Source organism: Cheilinus undulatus, linkage group 19, assembly GCF_018320785.1.
Source record: "Cheilinus undulatus linkage group 19, ASM1832078v1, whole genome shotgun sequence".
NCBI classification, from domain to species: domain Eukaryota; kingdom Metazoa; phylum Chordata; class Actinopteri; order Labriformes; family Labridae; genus Cheilinus; species Cheilinus undulatus.
Window position 1 is genome coordinate 37,684,981 of NC_054883.1, and position 21,029 is coordinate 37,706,009.

Consider the following 21,029-nt stretch of genomic DNA (forward strand, 5'->3'; position numbering starts at 1 on the left):
GCATGATGGATTAACCAGTGAGAAACATGGAAATGGATGTATCCATCTGCTTTGCAAGGTTACAGTAGTATCGGCATATCTGAAAAATTTCTGCTAATGTGTGCAGCAAATGTATCGACAGTATATATTGCATATCAGTCTTGAATATTGTCAAATTGTGCACTGTGAGCCTTGACTATTTTAAATGAAGCCCCAAACCTAAAACAACGACCTGACTGTACTTTCTAGCCCCTCTGGTAGCTTTGCTTGCCTCGTCCTCCTTGCAATTAGTGTTCTTTACAATAAAATAGGTTTATCTAAATTTGCATCAGTATTGGCTAAAATGAGTTTAAAATATTGACATTTAATATCATCAAAAATCTACTAGCTTGCATCTCAAATCTTATCACAAGAGACATGCACAGGAGAGAAGTGGATCCATCAAAATAGCAAGCAGTCACCTGCACACTGTCCAGATTGCACAACTAATGAAAGATCACTCCTGTATTTGAGTGCAAGTGGTCCACCTGTGTTTGGCTCAGTATGGTATGCAGTTATGTACATTTTCTTTTGTAAAATGTTAAGGAATGTAACTGATTTGTGCACACATTTGTTGGGGTACCAAGGATACCTATCCTACCCTAACACCAAACTTTTACTGAGCCAGAACCAAAATGTGAAATTCTAGTGCCTTTGTTGTCATGGTTTGCATTCAGATCACGGAACTGATTTGCATGTAACGATTTTGAAAAGCTGCTTCCCAGCTTCTCGTAAACAAAAGCTTGTCAGGTTGCATATAGTTCAGATAAAAGCTTTTAAGTCACACAGGACAACTATCTTCTTATCACGACACTAAAAAGACTAGTGAATCATTCCCACATTAGCATTATTTTAACCACAATTGCACATTTGTTTTATGCAGTTGTTTATGTTGTCATCATTTAAAAAAGATTGTTATGACCTGTTATATAGAGGCTTTCATAGCTTGTGTATTAGCTGGTGTTTATTACCCCTCCTGGCCCGCTCTGCTGAATTTCTCTCTGTCACCTCATCAGTAGGAGACCCTCTCTGTGCTGCCGAGACGCCTCAGCAGACACAAACACAAGGAAAGCACATTACAGGGCCCCTGCAAAGTCAGCAGAAAGCTTGCCCCCCCTGCCGGCCCTCCCCCACCTACTGTACGCACTCACAGACACACATACACAGCAGCATTACATAACAGAGTGACAGAAGAGATAAAGAGGACAGTTTTACTACAAGGCTGTGCATGGCTTAGCTCCCTGACCCACTTCCTGTCCAGCAACAATGGAGCGATTGCCGTGCTGTGAGGTGACTGGGTGACCGCACGTTGACCTGAGCGTTACGTCAATTTAAGAAGGGAGTAAGCAGATTTGGTGATCTTGATGGGAAGTAGCCCTGAACAGGTACATCTGCCAGCATTAAGCTAAATCAGTGTCCCTTAAAGATAATGTGCAGCTCATTTAAATCACCAAAAATAGTATGTTTGTGTATCTGCCTTGCAGAGATTCATCAGAATATTCAAATATAATTAACAACATAAAACCAAAGATTTATATAATTACCATATGAATTTGCAGATTACAATGTTTTTGTGATCTGTGGCTTTCAGCAGGCCTTGAATAGATGATAGATGGGTTATTATTTTTAAGCCTTGGTATTTCACGACCATTTTGCATTTGGTTGAGGCAGTACAGTTTCCATGGCATACTCTGTGTGGAACATTTTGTCCGTTTGTTCAATCAGCAGGTCTGAAATTCTGACAATTGCACTGCATAAGAAGCATGTAAGAGGAATCTGTTTAGCTTTTCACAGATAAGACCTACACCTTTGGACAGCTGTGTTTTAAGCAGTATCTATAATGTTTTTAACAACCAAAGTATTTGACAAATAAGCCTCTTTTTCTAACAAACTACCTCAGTACATTAGCAAGGTGAGATTACAAAGAAAAATCTTAAGGCACAGATTTGGTTCCAGTATTTTCGAAGCATGTTTGTTTCTCAAAGAATTGAAATTATTTTTCTTAGAATATGGAGAAATTGAAGTACTATGGATGTAAGCTTCATACAGCTACCCCTCATTTCTACACAGTGCATGGCGTGTTTTTCAGATATCCTGGAGCATCAAACAGTATCTGATGCTCGCTGTCCACATGGCATCTGTTTACTACTTACTTCCTTGCTCGGTGAAATTCAGTTCACTTGTGTAAACGTTTTGACACCTAGTGCTTTTATTTTTGAAGGTGGAGTAGCAAGTTTTATTTGGGCTGGTTATCAATTTTTTTTTCTGATATCATTGCTAACTAAGAACTTCTCAAACTTCTCTTGTATCATATATTTTTTAAGAGGTGTATTAAATGTCGCGATTAAGAGAGGGTTGTCTCAGTATCATAAATGATGCCAAGTGAACATGGGATAAGAAAAAGAAACGTACAGATTCTTCAATTATAAGAGGCTCAAACTAAATTTCTTGACAGGCATTGTGCCAGTGACAGACGATGAAGTAAATGATTCGGTCAGAGTGGTCATGTCCTCGGTAGGAAAGTACAGACATTTCTCAGGATAGCTGTGTATAAAGCGCACAGATTCCATAGTGTATGTTGTACCTTTCCTTTGGATTAATACAGGTTGTGCTAGGGTGGCAAGGTGTCTGATTTGGATACTTAACCCTAAGGAGGACAACGTTTCAATTACAGATTTGGGTTTTACTATTGACAACCCTGGTGAAGTGTTGGCTCCTTGCTACCCACCTGTCAGCACAGTTGACTTGTGGAGGCAACTGGTAAGGATTCAACTGGGTTTAGGGCTCATATTGTCTTTGCTTCAAATTAAAATACTACATGTGAAGCTGTTTTTTTAATGTATAAAAGATATTTAAATCTATTCTTTCTTATGGACAAAAGCAAAGAAGAAACTGGAGCAGAGGAATCACTTTTTTTTTCAAGTTAGACTTGGATGAAGAAGTAGCAACATGTTTGTTTTTTTCACCTTTTTAAATAGCAAAAAAAAAATATTCCTGTACTGCAGTTTCTTTTTTGGATTTGCCCATGAAAGAGAATCCATTGAAACATCTTTTATACATTACTGGTCTTTTTCTTTTACCAGTCCTTTAACAAGATCACCAACACCAGTGGAGGGGCCAAAGCACAAGAGACTTCTGCTTAATTTTTGACCTGGGACTGTGAGGATGTACTATTGGATATAATGGATGCAGATAGAGATTATATATGAGAGAGTAATTGTGAGCAAATGTACATGATGTTCTGGGTGGTCCACCCTGGTATTACCCATGTGTGGGACACACTGGGATGTCTTCCTGTAGGTGTTCTCTGGGCACCATCCTGAACTCCCTTGTGTGCCTGTCGTTCTGCATGTACAGAAACTAGGCACCACCGTGAAAAACTGGGCATTGTTGTCTTCATGCTGCATGGCTTGCAGGCTGCCAAGACACCAGAACAGAAAATGATTGACCTGCTTGGTTTCTTGATTAGATGATGTGCTGTTTGGTGATACCACTTTGATTTGATACAGTTTCTGCAATGAAAACACAGTGGGGCCCAACTTAAGCCGTACTTGCTTACATGCTGTTTGCCTTATCTTTAGTGTGCATTTTTGATGGGATCAATGTATGCCTGGACTCAGTGAGCTTCAAGAGATGCTCTCCTCCCTCTGAAAACACCTGCTGGAGGCCACACTTTCATTGCCATGGCAACTTTTATTGGAGTCATTTATTTTCTTTGGGGACATTAAATGGAAGGAACGCGTGGTGCTGTGAAAAAAAATAGATATTCATTTGTCTCTCCTTTATCTGCATCTTTGACTACCATAGAGAGCAGCACGGCAACTGTGAAGGCTCAGCAATCTTAAGATATGATGTGTGGGGAAAAAAGAGTTGGGGTTTATGCAGGGCATAAAACACCCTTTAAGAATAGAGGTTTAGCATTGTTGCTAATTTTCAGTTGTGTTATTTCTTACAGTGACAGAGAAAGTTTGCATGGAAAAACTATGTCAGAAATGTCTACCTCTAATTTTTGAGAAAAACCAGCAGTCCTAGAATAACCTAGAACACTTGTGCCTGTTTGCCATTCACAAAAGCCCTTTATCCCCGCTCACCCAATTCCTCAGGAGAGGAAATCCCAAGACTGTGAACTGTGGCTGTAAGGATCACAGCTGCAAAAGATCAGGATATCTTTAGGTCAGATGCAGCCCGGGGTAGCGTGCTGCAATCTGCCAAGCTGATATCCTCTGCAGAAGCGTGCAAAGGCCGGTCTGGGCCAGGCTCAGGTTTAATTGGATCCTTACGCTCGCTCCTCTTGAAGGTTCCTGAACTCACAAAGTGGAGGGTTCATCAGCATGTCAGACAGTGGGTTCAAAGAGGGCTAGTTTTGAGGATGTGTTCAATGCATTACATCAGAGGACAAATCCAGGGATGTGTTGGATATGCATGGGTTTGGATTAAAAAAAACTCAAGTTAGCTCCTCATAGAACTACTAATGTGTTATTTTCTTTACCCTGTCATGCAGATGGTTAGTTAATTCTGCTGATCAGACACAGAAAAGACACATAAATATGATTTTAAGGCGTAGAAACATGGAAAATCATAAGATAGTTCCTACCTTTGAATTCAGTGCAAGGATTACAGCCTTTCTGTGCCTTTATTAACATTCATGTGTCACTGCATTTTTAAGGTAGGGTTATTTTGTATCCATTGCTTTCCTCCCAGAGTTTGAAGTAGGTTTGTCTTAATTTCAGAGTTTTAAACTCTGATGTAATACTTGCTAAAACCCCAAACCAATACCATGTATTCTCGGATCAATTACAAGTACTAACATTTTTGTTCTCAACTGTTCCAATCACAAATATGAGTGCTTCATACCTCTGCAGGTCTTAAAATTATTTTGAAGGTCTGATTTAGGGATACTCCAGTGCATTGGTTTAACATTAGTTTTGATTGATTTTGGCCCAGTTTACAAACCCAGACCAGAGGCCCAATTGTGTGCCCAAATCTGTGCAGGAACAGATATCCGTTCTAAATGTGTGTGTGTGTTGTGTCCTGTTAGTTTTATGCAGACATTTCCTATATCTATCTGTTGAATCAAATAAGAGATTTAAAAAATGTATAATAAAAATGGCCCGTTTGACAAAGTGGTCTGATTTCATGGTCAAATATGAGAGAAAAAGTTTAATATACAAGGAGTGTGACACCAACATAAGTGTTTAAAAAACATCAGCATTGGTATCAGCTCCTACTTTTCCCATTCCGTGTATCACTAGCTCATATTATTTTCTTACAATGCCCCTCACCCCTCCTTTTGGCAGTTTAGCAGTGTTAAGTTTGCTGTCTGCTTTTGTCATCCTTAGTCATGTTAAAATATCTCCAGCGATTCAAATAAATACTTGGGCTTGATATCAGCACCATTAGAATGACACTTTCTGTATCAAAGCATCTTTATTTTCTATTTACTGGCCACAGAAAGAGAACTCCTGGGCACTCAAACTGGAGGTGCACACTCAGTCACTTCTTGTTTTCAAAAATTGCAAGTAAATTTCTGCATGCAATCAAAGTTGCACAGATGCATGAGCAAGGATTTCCTACTGAAACACAGCAAATAGAATCTTGCAATTAAGACAGGAATTTCCCCGCAGTTTCATATCCTGCACACCTGTCTTCAGTAATGAGCATAAGGCATTTTGTATGATTTCTGTTTGTAGAAGCACACAGCACGGTAACAGGCATAAGCTTAACTTTTGCATAATTTGAGATTCAAAGTAGCTTTAGAGATATTTACTGACCTGTGAATCTGGCTGACCACTTCTGCTCTCATCAGTTTTGCCAGCTTTTGGTTAAAATCTTATTTTAAATCTGTATATTTTTCTTAGTCTTTTTAAGGGCTGTAGTCCACCAAAGAACAACTTGGCCAACCAAAATCGCACCCAGGCACCAACTAATCGATTGGTCACTCAGGTAAAAAAAAAAAAAATAAATAAAATACATCACCTTGTTGGGGACCAGTTTAATCCATACAGGTTCCTTACAGCACCTGCTGGGTTAAATGATCCAGCCTACAAAATTACATCAGATCACTGGTTTTATTCATTTATAACGGTAGCTATTAACAGGATCACTTGATCCAGCCCAGACAGCAGGCAGCATTTAAAAGTTTGCACGTTGGGACTTAATGACCAGCAAATATTGTCTTTTATCTCCTCTGCTTTCTGTCTGTCTTTAAGAGACGCTAACATGAACACTTTGAGGAGATTATAAAAGGTAATGAAACCAGCCTATTTGCTGACAGGTGAAATAAACTGACCGCAGGGTTGATGCAGTGAGGGAGGGCAGAGCGGAAACACTCAGCAGCGCCACTTCAGTACACACAGCCTGCAACTGTGTGACGAGTTGTTTCCGAGCGTTAGTGCTGTAAAATAAACTTACAACAAGAAGTAAGGAATTTGTGTTTGGTAGATTATTTCCTTGTTTTAACAATGCTTCTTGGCAATAAATCTTATACCATTGGAAAGCCTGTTTATTACCCTTTTAAATGGTGCCACATTTGTAAGGAACATGCATTTGTGGGATGAGTGAATGCCATGAAAACACCAACAAACATAATAGCAGCCATGCCAGAGTGCCAGCCCATATTTGTCGCTACCTTAGGCTGAATTTAAGTTGCTAAATTTGACCACATATCATTATAAAGCCGTAAAGAGATCTTTGATCATTCTTTTTATCACTTCTTTCTGTCAGTTGGCTTCAGTGTTTGATGTATTTTAGTTATGTTTGAGGTATCAAAGTATTAAAAATGTGGCCACCACAGGTGAATATGGCATAACTCTCAGGTGAAATTTAATGTAAGTACCATTTTCATTTGAATAATTTAGGTAATTTAAATTATCCTTTTCTTAACTTGTGAGAGACTTGATGGATGATGCTTTTGTCTCCTATTCAGTCCAATACACACCTTTTATTTGCATAAATAACAAATGTTTGTTGTCATTCTTGTTTTAGGCTGCTGTATTGTTGTGCTTTCAGACTACTTAATGGAGAGCTGAGGGAATTGCAAGTATGCTATTGCAGTAGAAGTCTGTATTCAGAGCTTATGTTTTATGGTCAAAGTTTTTAAAGTTGCTGTGATCTTGGGAACCACAGCCTCTGCACTTTTAAACTGGCCAAACAAGGGGTTGTTAAATGAGGGCTCTCACGGAACTGTTCACAAATTGCAGGGGGTTGTGTGTTAGTGGGCAGTGAACAAAGCTGTGTGAAAGTTTCTACAAGCTTGGCTGGACAGCCTGCACACATTGTTACAGTTGAAGCCAAATATGGCACGTTGTTTTTGGCCAGACCCTGCGATTTGTGTGTTTCAACATGCCAAATTCAGGCGTGTTAAGAGTAACATGCCAGTTTGATATGGTGACAAATTACTAGTGTTTTGTGGTGCTTGTATGTTTACGTCTCAAGCTCACTTAGAGCCGGCAACGAGTAGCTGCTAATGGATGTTGTCGGAGCACTTTCACTTAAGTCCTGTGGTACTGAGGGTTGAGTTCACAAGGGTCTGGATAACAGAATAAGCTGGGTTTTGGGTATGGCTTGTAGAGAAAGTGTACAACACAGGGCCTGTTGATAAGCTTACCAGGGGCAGATGGTTCAGCTCTGGACTCACGCTGTGTCCTTTCATGCCAGCTCACAGCTCTGATACGGTTCTCCTGTTACTCCATGCAGAGCTGCTCATGGCTTTGGATTATCCTTAAGGTCCCTAACCACTTAAAACTCCCACGCAAGTTTCTGAAGTAATGAATTTTAGCGATGCTCAGGCAGAGTTTTATCGATGGTCTTACCTCCCAGCTGTAATTAGTGTGGCATTAAACACTGACCCATATCTTAGAATCCACCTAAGAATCTGTGGCTGTGAAAAGAAGCGTGCAATGTGCAAAATGAGTAGGAGCCCTGTTAAAGTACTTGTTAGAGCAAGACGAGCTCACTCAGTTTGACTGGATTGGCCATCTGTTGCATCAACCGCTGAGAGCAGGCCTTCAAAGACTGTGTACTCCAGGGTGAGCATGCATTTGTCATAAACTGCAATGCCTTTGATGCAGATTTTATTTTTAAGGCTAAAAGTAGATGCCTTTGAAATACATTTTAATTTTTTTGCAGATATTTCCTAAACCACACATTTTCCAATTTTAACGTCAGACAATTCAGTGCTTTCTATGATTTAAGCACACTGACGTCAGCTTAATGTCTTACCATTTGATGGATAAATATAACCTCACCAATGCAGGAAGAAAGACCAATAAATCTAAAATGTAAGTCAAAATATATATCTGAATGTCCAGCTTCTGTGCAGCTTTAGCTCTTTTAGTACCATCTTTTTATTGTCCTACTAGCTACCAGTATGGTAGTTGAGCCTCAACATGATGATATGAGGCACAGACTTAAATCATGCAAGTTGAGCTGCTGACATCCACTGGTTATTTGTTGTCTATGATTTAGGAGTCTTTTTATCAGAAAGGCACGTCTGATTAAAAGACTTCTGCTTGCAAGAATGCCTCTTTGCTTTAATTCTGCATGAAACGTCACCACAGTTTCTGTGATGCACTGACAAGTGGGGTTTAAAGCATTTCTCACACATATAGGCAGCTGTCTGAACCCTTTATTATCAGCGCTGCTGTTTGGCTCACAAATAAAGCATAAAATGCTGCTTGTGATATCCTGATCCTGTTTAGAACTTGTGGGAAATTTTGTCGTTCCATGCTGTTTGGGACCCCAGCAATTAGCCCGGTGAGCCTAGCAGCTGTTGTTGACTGCTCATTAGCCTAGCATTGTGTGTCTCTTAAGATCGGTGTTGCTGCAGCGTTTTACCTTGTGTACTGCGCAGCTTGTATGTCTCATATCCAGCTCCTGACTTACTGGTGTTTGAAGAAAACCGAAATCATCCTGCATCTCTGCTTTTAGCCTGCTATCAGTAGATAGAACTATGATTTGTGTTATAGATGTATTAACACATTAATTTTTTGACAACTGCGAACTAACTAGTCAGAAAATGATCTAGGTAAAGTTCCTTGAAATTTTCCAGAAAATGTCAGGGTTGAATGTGCTTAAAGGCCTCTACAAGTGTTTGTTTTAGTGTGTATAAACTGGGCTTTAGATGTCTCTGAGGCCTTATTTAGCATGAGTGTGTGTGTTTTGCAGGGATGATGACACCTGCTTCATGCAAAACACAAACAGAGAGCAAAGGACAGAGGCAGCATGCCCCCTAAATGGCACCAAAACATTGTGGCATTGTCTATTTTCCTTTTATCTAAGTAATATGCCTGTAAGGTCCCAGATCCCCATTTACGGCATGTATATGTTCTATATAAAAGACATTTTTGTCTTAGTATTGCCTGTAAGTAGTTATCAGAGGTGTATTGTGTATATTTAAACTTATGTTTATTGTTTATTTATTGTGTGTTGATAAGTAACCAGTGTTCTTCTGGCGTGGGATTCTTGTTTACATCACAATTATTGATGACTACATCAGATTACATAAACTTAAATCATTGTGTTTATTGAGTTCAGAAGTCAGTCTGAATGACTCATCAGCAAACAGCTGTGTTTGTTCGGCCAAGAGGTTAGTTAAACCCCCATATTTGTTTGGAAAAACCTTGCTAGTATTTCCTTTAGGAGCCCATGGCTTAAAATGCAACAGCTTTTTTTATAAACTTCTTGATTTTCATTCAGACTAACTTTGGGACTCGCTCTAGCTCGGTCTTGAAGCAGAGCAAAACAGTGAGTCATCCCTGTGTTGGCAGGGTTACGTGTGCAGAGCTCAAAATGACGTCTACGCCTGCTTTGAAGTACAAAAACACCAACTGAATCTCTTTCCCGTGTGTTAGTGGCGGATTGACACCAGCACACCTGCTGGTATTCCCTGTGTCTCAAAAAGGCAGAGTTAAACACTATAATTCCTTCAGTATTGGTCTATAGATGAGTCAGATCGGTGAAACTTGGCATTAAGAGTCATGGTGGATTGTGTGTTCCATACTTAAGTTGTTTTTTATGTTTTGACCAACCTGCGCTGACAGAAATGTTGACTGAAAAGACATGTCTTTAAAGTTGTTGGAAGATCGTGGGCAAAATTAATGAAAATGACCCAGAATGATATCCAACCAATTGACCCTGACCTCCTGTTAGTCTGCCAGAATTACTAGTTAGTTAAAAATTATTCTCATTAATTTTTCTGATCATCTAAGGCCTACTATCCTGGTCAAATGTCTGTCAAAACTGCAACACAGCTGCCTAAAAAAGGATGGTGCTCCTATGAATGTCTACTGCTCTACTTACATTTACAACCCAGATGTTAACGGAGTGCCAAGAGTGGACTAATAGCGCCTTATAGAAGCAGTAATATTTGCCAGTATTTGATATAGAAAAAGGAGATGAAGTTGCTGGTAGGGCAGTAAATGCAGCAGTGAGTAAAACATTTGACACAGACATTTGGATTTGAACCTGCAAAGAGAGGTTGAAATGTCATCATTGCAAACATCAGCCCCATTTTGTACTGTTCACCTGCAATTCTGTGATCCCACTCTGGATAACTTGTGCTGTTTTCTGAGTGTTTAAACTTTGACGACTCTGTGTAATGCAAGTCAAATTTGTCTTGCTGGGATAATTTGCTGTTTGGATATTTTAAGGGATTTGCTTGGAAGCTATCAAGTGTTTTTGGAAATTTCGAGGATATCATTTATTTCAGAGAGGTTTTTTTTTGGCCTTTTTTTTTAGCATTTTTTGGGAATATATGGGAAATTTATTACCAGATTTTGGGGGAACTGGGAATTTGGGTTTTGGGACTGTCCTTTGAAATTTTCAGGATTTTTTTTTTCTTTATGTTTCTATCATTTCCATGGAATTTTAGAAAATGGCTTGAAAAAATTGGCTTGAAAATGTTCATGAATTTGCATGGAACATTGGGGGATATTTAATTGGAATTTTAAGACTTTATGGGGAAGTTTTGAGGACTGTCTAAAAGAAGTATTTGTGTACTTTTCATGGGATACTTTTAAAACATGTTTCAGGATTTTCAGAGAAATTTCAGTTTTTTTTATTTTGGGGAATTTGTTTTGGTTTTGGAAAGGAAAATTTCCAAGAAATTCCTGTTCAGTGCCAAAGCTGATGTATTAACTTATCAGACAATACTTATCCCAAATAAGTGGGCGAAACTAATAATGCTCTCCTAACAAATGCTCAGGTCTCAGGAGGTTAAATTGGATTTGGTCACCTGGGAACATCCCTGATGCAGATGCTGTTGGTTTTGGATGTTTGCCACCATGCTCTGCACTTTTAATGGGCAGTTTATATGTCTTATTACTAGGGTGGTGCAAGCATAGCTGGTTAAACAAATAACTTTTGCACTCTCTGTAGTGCTACGGGACTTCAGGGGAGGCACAGAACCATAAACCAGGAAAAAAGATGATTTGCTTTGCTAGCATCTGCTGTGCATGGGGTATTCTGGATGGATTTATAAGTACTAAAGACTATACTATAGTCATCTTATAAAGGTAGGACTTTCCTCTATCGGCCCTGATGATGCTCTACAGCCACAGATTTTTATTTGCAAAGACGTACGAGCTAATGATGTTGTGATTCCCACTAAATTAGAGTGTAGAGCATAGTAATCAGGTAGTATACAGACCAAAATATAAATGATAAATGTTAAAATAAAAATATTTAAAGAGGAGACAAAAACGTTTGAAAATGTAGTTGTGTAAATGTTTGTGATCCTATTTTTCACATTGTTGGGGGTCCACAGAATAAATTAGTTTCTCAGTGGGGAGGCTCACTCTCCCACACTTTGAAACCTCTTGACTAACTGATTTGTTGGAATTTAAATGTGTTCAACCAAGTTTAAGATTAGTCTCTGGGGACATCCCATGTCCTTAGATGCCTCGAGACAGATACTGAGATGAAATCCACTTTAAAGATTGGAGAAATTATTTTCTCTTGCAATTACTGAGGCTTTACATGTACAGCTGCTATCCCATGTCACTACTTCTCGTGCTAATAGACTGTCTTGTTAGTGTAATGCGACTCTTGAATTGTATTCTCTTCTAATGTGAGATGTCATTAACTTTTAGCTGTGCCAAGGATTGTGTGGAATTACCCCAAAATAATGAACCAAAACTTTGGCTTGTGGAGTGCTGGAGTTTAATGATGGTAGTCTGAGATTTTGGTCTGTTTTGTTGTGGTTGTTATTCCTCTCTGACAGCGACTATGGTTCTTTTGTTAAATATCAGGAAACAAATGGAAAATTTATTTAACTCATAATGCTGACTGTTTAATCTTGTAGTCCTTTATTCCAGTGTCATTACATCTCAGCGTACCTGTTTGTGGATGCCTATCTGTATAATCAAGTGATTCATTTAAAACTGGTTCTGCCAGCTGGTTGATGAATTGGACATTTGCTTTGTCATGCTCTGGGAGCATATCCCTCTGTGAAAATAAATGTAATACATCCAATCAGGGATGCATTTTCTTTTTGAGAGGCTGCAGTACTCAATGTGATGCGCAGCTTGCTTAGACACATTGCCGGGGGTTCAGTGGAAAGTCCAATTAACTTGGATGTCAGATATTAACTTTGTTGCTTTGTTTTCAAGAAGGAGAACTCTCTAAGTTTCTAGATCTATGACCAACTAAAAGAAAATCGTTTCATTACATTTTCATTGCATCTATTTGTTAAACTACTCCTAAATCCAGATTATAAGTCACACTGGGATATAAATTGTCTGTCTGGGGATCTGCATTGTGTTCAGCAAAGTCTAAATCATGCAATTTATGCCTTAGCTCTTTAGGTACATCAGCATTTCCTGTCGAGAGTTTGCCCTTCTGCTAGCTGCATTACAGTAGCTGAGCCCTCAGCCTGCTGAGCTAATGAAGTATGCACTCAAAACTCACAAGTTGAACTGTCAACTTTCACTGGCCACATGTCTCAAGCTGAGGAATCTTTTAATTCAGAGTATATGATTGCTATAAAGTAATATTTGTCAACTCAAAACATTAATATTTATTGCATAAAACTACAAAGCTTGACTTTTTTCTAACAGTACTGCTCCTGAACTAGCTTAGGATGTTCACTATTTACTATGTTTTCTGCGGGCAGTTTTGTAAACCCTTAAAGTACTACTGAATACCAAAGTAATTCCAGCATTTTATGTCATTATGTAATTGCACTGCCTGACATCTGGACTGTGATTAGATTATGTAGCACTGTTGGGCCATTTCTGAGTTGATTTTAACTCCATAACTGTTGTTTCTTGTGTGTTTAGTTGTGTTTGAATGTTGCCTGTTGTACAGCGACCCCTGCTGGGGGTTGGGTCATGTTTCTGGTGGATTGTTGTTTTTGATGGGAGACACACTTGCACCATGAGTGATGTTATCCACAGAGTTTTAGTTCCCACCTGTGACTTGAGGTGATCCTAAAGGCAAATAGTATATCCTATACCTACCAGACCATATTACAACAAATATCGATACTTCATTTTGATACCCTGCCACATGGTACCCAGACTGCTTTTATTCTCACTGACATTCAGTGCCGGAGCATTCACAATAATCACGCCAAATATCCATGAGAGAGTAGAATCAGCTGTTTACAGCCTTTCTCCCTCTCTGTGAGTGACACATACCAGCACTGTGGACAGCGCCTCATTAGCGCACGTGACATTTTCAGCTTAAACATCAACAGACTGATCTTTTATAACACAAATGCAGACTTGCATTCATTGCATTCATTGAACTGCAAACATATTTAAATAATCATCAGATTGACGTTATCAACGTTCACAATCTCCGCTGAAGCTACTTTAGTCTGACGGATGCACAGCTTTAGCATAAAACTTGTCAAAGTTGATCATCATTTTCACGTTACGACCTCCCCTCTTGCTGTGCTAAACCAGATTTCAGAAATTCAAAACTTAACTCGCATGATGAGCAAAACTCCTGCAACAGGTGTCATTTGTGACCTTTGTTCCCAAGACAGGAAATCGGCCATAGTGGCACAATATGATGCATATTTAACTTAATAAAATAGGCCTATTTGTAAAACTAAAGTTAGAAGTGAATGAAAGAGCTACATTTTTTTGGATAAAATATACAAAACCATCTCAATATAGCATTACAAAAAACATTTGTCTAATGCTAAAGTTTCCTTTATTTTAAAATTGGTACAGCTGCTGAGATCCACTTGGGAGGGGCAAAAGGAGCCACGGGTTCCAGACCCATGCCCTATCTGCTTTATTGTTACTGAAAACTCTGTTTCAACATCAGCCCTGGTTTTTTCAGCCTGTGCATCTCTAATCCTGATATATTGGTTGTGAATGGGACACAGCCCACTTTTTAAATGGGGAAAAAAATGATTATTCTGTGTTCTTTTGTTAGTCATTTTATTCTAGGTGTTGTGCATGCAGACTCCTAGTATCACCTGCCAATAAACATGCATGAGATGCTGCCACACGGTATGACAACTTGGTGCTCTTGGCAGGTGTTCAGATATGGAAAGCAGCTTTTTCATTAATGCATTCCCCCACTATCAGCTATATCTTACCATGGTACAAACTGCATTTTTGCTACATATGCTTCTGGAGTGACTGTGCACATGGATTCATCCTTCTAGTAGTATTATAAGTGCTCATACGGTGTAGGGATGCTTGAGTTGCAAGCATCATTTGGTTTTAAAAAGTAACAGTCCATGGGCTTTAGAAATCCTGCACCCACCATCACACAACCTGTAATATCCTGATCCATCTGTACATGTGTCATAAAAATATATGTATGTTCCCCGAGTTTGAGAGATTTAAAACCCTCCAGAGGCCTGTTATTCAAATGAAGCAACGAGTTGGAAAAGTGTACTGAGACACATGTTGTTTATTACTTTTTTGTTGTTTTTAAAGATTTTTAAACGACCCATATGGTTGTTAATTTTTATTGTCTATCCAAATACAAATCATGTGAATGTTCTCTAACTTTTCACACAGCAACATATTTACTGCAGTAAAAAAGCAGATATTGCTGTCAGTTTTTTCATTGCCATTAAACTGCTCCACAGAGCCCCTTAGATTGAAGACAGTCTTTTGTAAACATCTGTTTCTTTCTCTCTTTTCCAGGAGCACCATCTTCAGAGGGCAATCTCGGCACAGCAGGTATACGGCGAGAAGCGGGACAACATGGTTATCCCCGTCCCCGAGGCAGAGTGCAACATCACGCACTACGAGTCCCTCTACCCCGGGGAGTTCAAGATGCCAAAGCAGCTTATTCACATACAGCGTGAGTAGCAGGCTGCTAGCCACAGGATTATCCTCTGAGCTGTGTCGGTGGTCTCTGAGCACGTGTTGGTGGTGATGCTGCTGTAGTGAAGGCACACTGTTGTCGTCTGATAGTTTCAAAGGGTTTATTCTGCTGATTTAGAGATTTTGTGCGTGAGAAAGTTTGGGTTTTGTGGATCAGTAAATCATTTTTGTGGCTGTAAAGTCAGTCCAGCTGGCTGATAAACACACTTCTAGCTGTTGTCTGATCCTCTGCCACTAAAATAGATTCTTTGTGGAAACTAAAAATCACTCTCCTTTGTGTAAAGGTGTCTGTTTTTACATGTGGTGTTTCTCTTTGTTGTCCCTTGAGTGTCTGAAAGCAGCATGTATGGTTTTTGAAAAATGTCTACAAGTATAAGAGAGGTCTCCAGTTATGTGAGAAAATAGGGGTCAGTAGGTTATTAGAACCTCTGTGTGGCCCAGTGATACTCAACCCTGCTCAGCCAAAGAGTCAAATTGTTGAAAAATACCTTTGCAAGTGACAATAAAAATATGTTAAAGCTGGCAAAATTGGTAAAAACAAAAACTTTAATAAGAAAATGGCCAAAAATGGGTGAACGGTGGCAAAATAGGCAGAATATTGCAAAAACTGGGTGAAAAGTAATAAAAACGTGGTAGAAATGGGTGAGGCATGACAAAAAATGGCTTACAGGTGGCAATAATGATAAAAAAAAAAGCAGCAAAAACTTGACAAAAAGAGTGGAAAGTGACTAAAATTGGAAAAAAGCAGCAAAAAGTTGGGGGAAAGTGAGTGAAAAGTGACAAAATTTGGTAGAAAACCACAAAAAGGTGGGGAAAATGTGTGAAAAATAATTAAAATTGTTAAAAAGCAGCAAAAAGGTGGGGGGAAAAGTGACTACAGTTGGTAAAAAGCAGCAAAAGCAGGAGGAAAATGAATGGAAAATAACTAATTTTGGCATTAAGCAGCAAAAAGGTGGGAGGAAGTGAGTGAAAAATGACTAGAATCGGCAAAAAGAAGGAAAAAGGTGGGGGGAAATGAGTGAAAAATGACTGAATTTGGCAAAAAAGCAGCAAAACCACAGGGGGAAATGAGTGGAAAAAGTAACACGTAATGGCAAATAGTGGCAAAATGAGGAAAAAATGCAATTTGCAAAAAGCAGGATAAAAGACACAAACTGGTGAAAAGAGGTAAAAATTGGATTCAAGTGGCAAGGAGGGTAAATAAGGGCAATGAAGATATGTAGACAAAACATAAAGGTTGACAGTTAAAGCCCACTGTGTAAGTGTGGGAAACAAATGGCAATGGATAATTCTGAGGTCAAACTTTCCTTTTTTATGGTTTTCCGAGGGAATAATATTTCACTGGTGTGGCCAGTCAAGCTTCAGCATTGATTTAAAGTTGAAACATTGGGGTTGCAAGTTATGAAAGTTGCTCTTTCTGCTTTCCAACACTCATGCTAATGCAATTGATTTCCCACATCCTGGTGAGCAAACATTTTGTGTGCATACACTACTCTGGTTGACCATCATGAAGTTGTGTGTAGCATGTGTAAGGCTGGCTACACTATGGATAATTTGAGGCCCAATGTTGGAGCAGAATTGCCCCGCTACCATAAATATTACACATTTTAGATTTATGATACCAGCCCAGGATGCCTCAGATGGATTACTCACAAAAGCTAATGAGAGCGAGCAGACTTGGAAGTGTCACCAAACAGATGTTGTGTACTTTTACAGCTCACAAACATGGCAGCGAACATAAACACAACTATGCCCAGAGCAGAGTGGAATGTTGAAGTAGACCAGCCTGTAGATTTATGGGAACAACACCATTTTTAAAAATGTTTCAGGCAAGGGCCAGCTGATGATGCCAGCTTTCCTCCATATTTGTTTCTTCTTCTGAAATGTTTTTGATTTCATGTTAATGTGAGATCTTGTCTGTGGAATTGGCACTGTAAAATTGTTACTACAAACAGCAGGTGTGTGGTTTGGGTTCTGGCAGAATCTTAGAGTGTGGGTTTGGAGGATTATAGTGTTAAAAATGGGTTGATCTGTCCTAAGAAGTACTGTAAGAATCTAATGGGTTTTTTCCTTTCATTTTTTAACATTATTATCCAAGTGTCTGATGTTATATTAAGGATGCATGATATGGATGTCAGTATCATTTCTGCCAATATATATATCAGCTATACATATCAGCTAGAGATGCATGATACAGAATTTTTGACAATATCCAATATGCCAAGATTTACAAAATAATTTAAGCAGATACTTTAGGGCTGGGCGATATAGTTTAAAATTGAATCTCATATTTTTTTGGTACCAAACTCTTGGTGAGGATTTTTCCTCTACAGGTTAAAGTGTAATCTGTAAACTTGTCTTAAAATGCACTATGAGGGGTTATTTACATGAACATTTAGGCTCTAAAAGATTTTATCTGTTAAAGAATCAGACTGAAAGTAATGTTGACGTCTCTCCATGATCTATGCAAGTAAACAAGATCATCAGTAGGATGTTGATTATTTCCTTATTTGTATTCGATTGTTTGTCATTTCTGCCACAGCTTCAGTGTCAGATTACATTTTACCACATGGGCCAAAAACACGTCATTTTTTTTCTAAATATATATATTTCTTGAGTTTAAGAACACAAGTTACACATGCGCAGCATGTAAGTTAACGGTGTAACTAACGTAAAACAAAATTTTCTGACAGTAATCTTACTTTTTGTATTATTGCAGTTAAGTTTAAGAGAAAATCTTGATTTTCAATTTTCCAAATCTCAAATTGCTCTTAACCTGATTTAACGATTACATGAATTTATTGCCCAGCTCTATGATACTGATATTTAAATGAATCTCAGACCTAAAACTTCAGGGCTCACACACACTATATAAAGTGTGAGGATGAATAGATTAACAAATTTCACTCCTTAAAAACACTTTAAAGTTCAAGGAATGATGATGAGTAAAGAGAAAGACTTAAGCTGACTTTGGTCTTTTAGTTCAGCCTAAAACTCTGCTTATGTATTTGTTCATATGGCTAACAGCTGGAATAGGCAGATCTTTCTAGCCAAAATATCTGTTGCAGAAATTGTCATATCTGCCATTACTGATATTCTACTTTGAAAGCTAATCATATATTGAACATTTTGAATGAAGCCCCACTGCTAGACTGTCTTCTCCGCCACTCCTCACTCCACTTGGATTAGTATGTCTTTCCACAAGAGAAACTTGTGTTTACTATAAATCATAGCCTCTTTCTTTTTTCCTCTCACAGCCAGTCGTTTTGCTGTTACAACAGTGCTATCCATGCTTTCTAATCCCATACAGAAGGTTTTCTAGTGAGCCTGGAACTTGGGTCATTCTCCAGGATCTTTAAGGATTAAATCAACACAAGTCAGTCTGAAACTGAATGTGTTTTTAGTCCGTTTTCAGTTTTTTCTGTGGCTAGCTGCAGATGCTAAGTGCCTTATTGTTTTCCCCAGAATGCTTTGTGTGAGCTGTGATAACTGGTGGCAGGCAGTTCTGCATCAAACAGTGCATGTCCTAACACTCCAATCATGCAGGAAATAGCCTCAGTAGATCCTAATAGAGAGAAAGGGACAATCCTGTGATGTGGCTGTTTGAGCTACTGCAGACAGGAACTGCTGGCACAAATAGAGCCAATGCAAAGAAGTGCAAGGACTTGTTTGTAAATATGTCAATATTTTGAAGACTTTTTGTCTTAAATGATTTTATTTTTTTTTTTCACTTTTTGGTCACCAAGAAATGGGGGAACAAGTTTTTGCAAAAGAAAAAAAAAGAAAAAGTCGTGGTCATTATTGATTAATGTGCCACAAATTAAAATATTTCAGTTTTAATTTCTGTTTAGTATATTATTTTAGTCTGATAACATTTTATGTAGCACACATATTCTTAAGCCCCAGTTATCCTGAACAAAAGAGCTTTACTGTGCACCACAGAGTTTGTGTTTCACAAGCTCTTTCAGACAAAAAGTCCAGGCGAGACAGAAAGGGTGAAGTATCTTGGAGCTTTAAGGGTTAAAGGATTCCAGAAATATCAGAAATCTGCACTCAAATATTGTGCACCCCTAATTGAAAATAATATTTTATAGCCGCAGCTTGTGTGAAGATCCTAAGTAATATTTCTCACACTGTGGGACAGTAAAGTCTCTTATCTTAAATCGGTCATCGCCCACTTTTTTAAAACTGAGATTTTAAAATTGGTTCATATAGAAGTGTGGGTGGCATCAGAGAAACAGCTGAAAGTCACATTAAAGACTTATTTCACAATAATTTGAGAATGCATAGACTTTTTCATATCACACTTAAGATAGAATATTTCTCAATCAAGTCGCTTGTTTTAGCTGTTTTCTAGTGGAAAGTTTGGAGTGTAACAGTGCCAGCCTTTTCCCCCACTTAGTTTAAGAAGCTGGACTAAATGAATTCATAGAGCCGCACTGCTCTCTCTTGAGACAATTCACAGCTGACAGTTTTCTTGTGGTAAACCCTACAATCCAAACCACCCTGAGTCAGCAGCATCTTCTTGGGAATAAACTCATTATTTCTAAAAACACTTGCAAATACCACCATGTCAGCGTTTGAGCTGTGTCAGATGAGAATCCATTGCTCTAGCAGTTCAACAAAAAATTTGATTCAGTTGGGAGAAACTCAACTTGTGATCTATGTAAGTTTTTTCCTGTAGAAGTTTATGTATCTGAGGGGATTTGCAAATAGACTTGCAGTGCTTTAACACATCACAAAGTACAAAAACATCTCTATTTCTGGGGGTGAGCTAGAGCTGAAGGATTCACTGACCTATTATCATGATCAGGATATTGGCCTTCCTGAAGCCAGAGAAACTTGGTTGACAGTGGGTTTTTGAGTTTACAATGCTTGCTTTACGCATAGAAATGTCAATGTGGTCATGTATTTGGAAATACTACAGGAAGCAATTGTCTTTACAGTGTGTAAGGTGATATAGTATGGTCTGTATTCTCTAATGTAAGGTTTTTTTTTTGTTTTTTTTTTTTTTTGTTTTTTTTACCTACACCAAGGAGGTTATGTGATTGGGTGGGTTTGTTTGTTAGCAACATAACTCAAAAAGTCATGAACAGATTTTGATGAAATTTTCAGGAAATATCAGAAATGGCATAAGGAAGAACTGATTAGACTTTGGGAGTGATCCAGATCACTGTCTGGATCCAGGAATTTTTTAAAGGATTCTTTACTGTTGGGAGATAGGGCTAATGGCGGAGGTCTCCGCTGTTACCACTTTACACCAGGAGATGGCAGACATGAGTAACTTCAACCCCAGCAGCATGTTTTTGGTGTGTTTCTATTCAAAGTTTTGTAGTTTATAGAGTTTGAAAGATGCACGCCCGGTCGAGGAGCCGAGTCGGAGCGTAACAGAGAGAAAGACAGCGAATTGTAGCGAGAATACTCACGATGCTGGGAGGAATAGAGGAATATTCACCCTCGTCCATGACTTTCACTCATCTGGTGAGACCATGGGTGCTTCCACCATGACAGTCCACACGTAGCGAAGCCAATGCTTTGCCTCACTGTGTCTCCACCCCACTGGGGAGGGAGTAATCGGCGAATTAGATTTTGGGATTGATTCGGATGACTGTCTGGATCCAGGAATGTTTTTAAAGGATTCATCACTATTGGAAGATAGGGCTAATGGCAGAGGTCTGCGCTCTCTGAGTGCTTTTCTAGTTTGTCTTGTGATTT

The 21,029-nt window shown here is 38.8% G+C and overlaps 1 protein-coding gene across 2 annotated transcripts in view; it reads left to right on the top strand.

The window, feature by feature from the left end:
• Positions 1-21,029, top strand: part of LOC121527133 (enhancer of polycomb homolog 1-like) — a 56,930-nt gene that overhangs the window by 12,122 nt on the left and 23,779 nt on the right. For both annotated transcript variants that reach the window (XM_041813875.1, XM_041813874.1), the window contains one exon: positions 15,132-15,291. In XM_041813875.1, coding sequence (XP_041669809.1) covers positions 15,192-15,291 — 100 coding nt within the window. In that variant the 5' untranslated portion in view covers positions 15,132-15,191. The remainder of the gene's footprint in view (positions 1-15,131; positions 15,292-21,029) is intronic.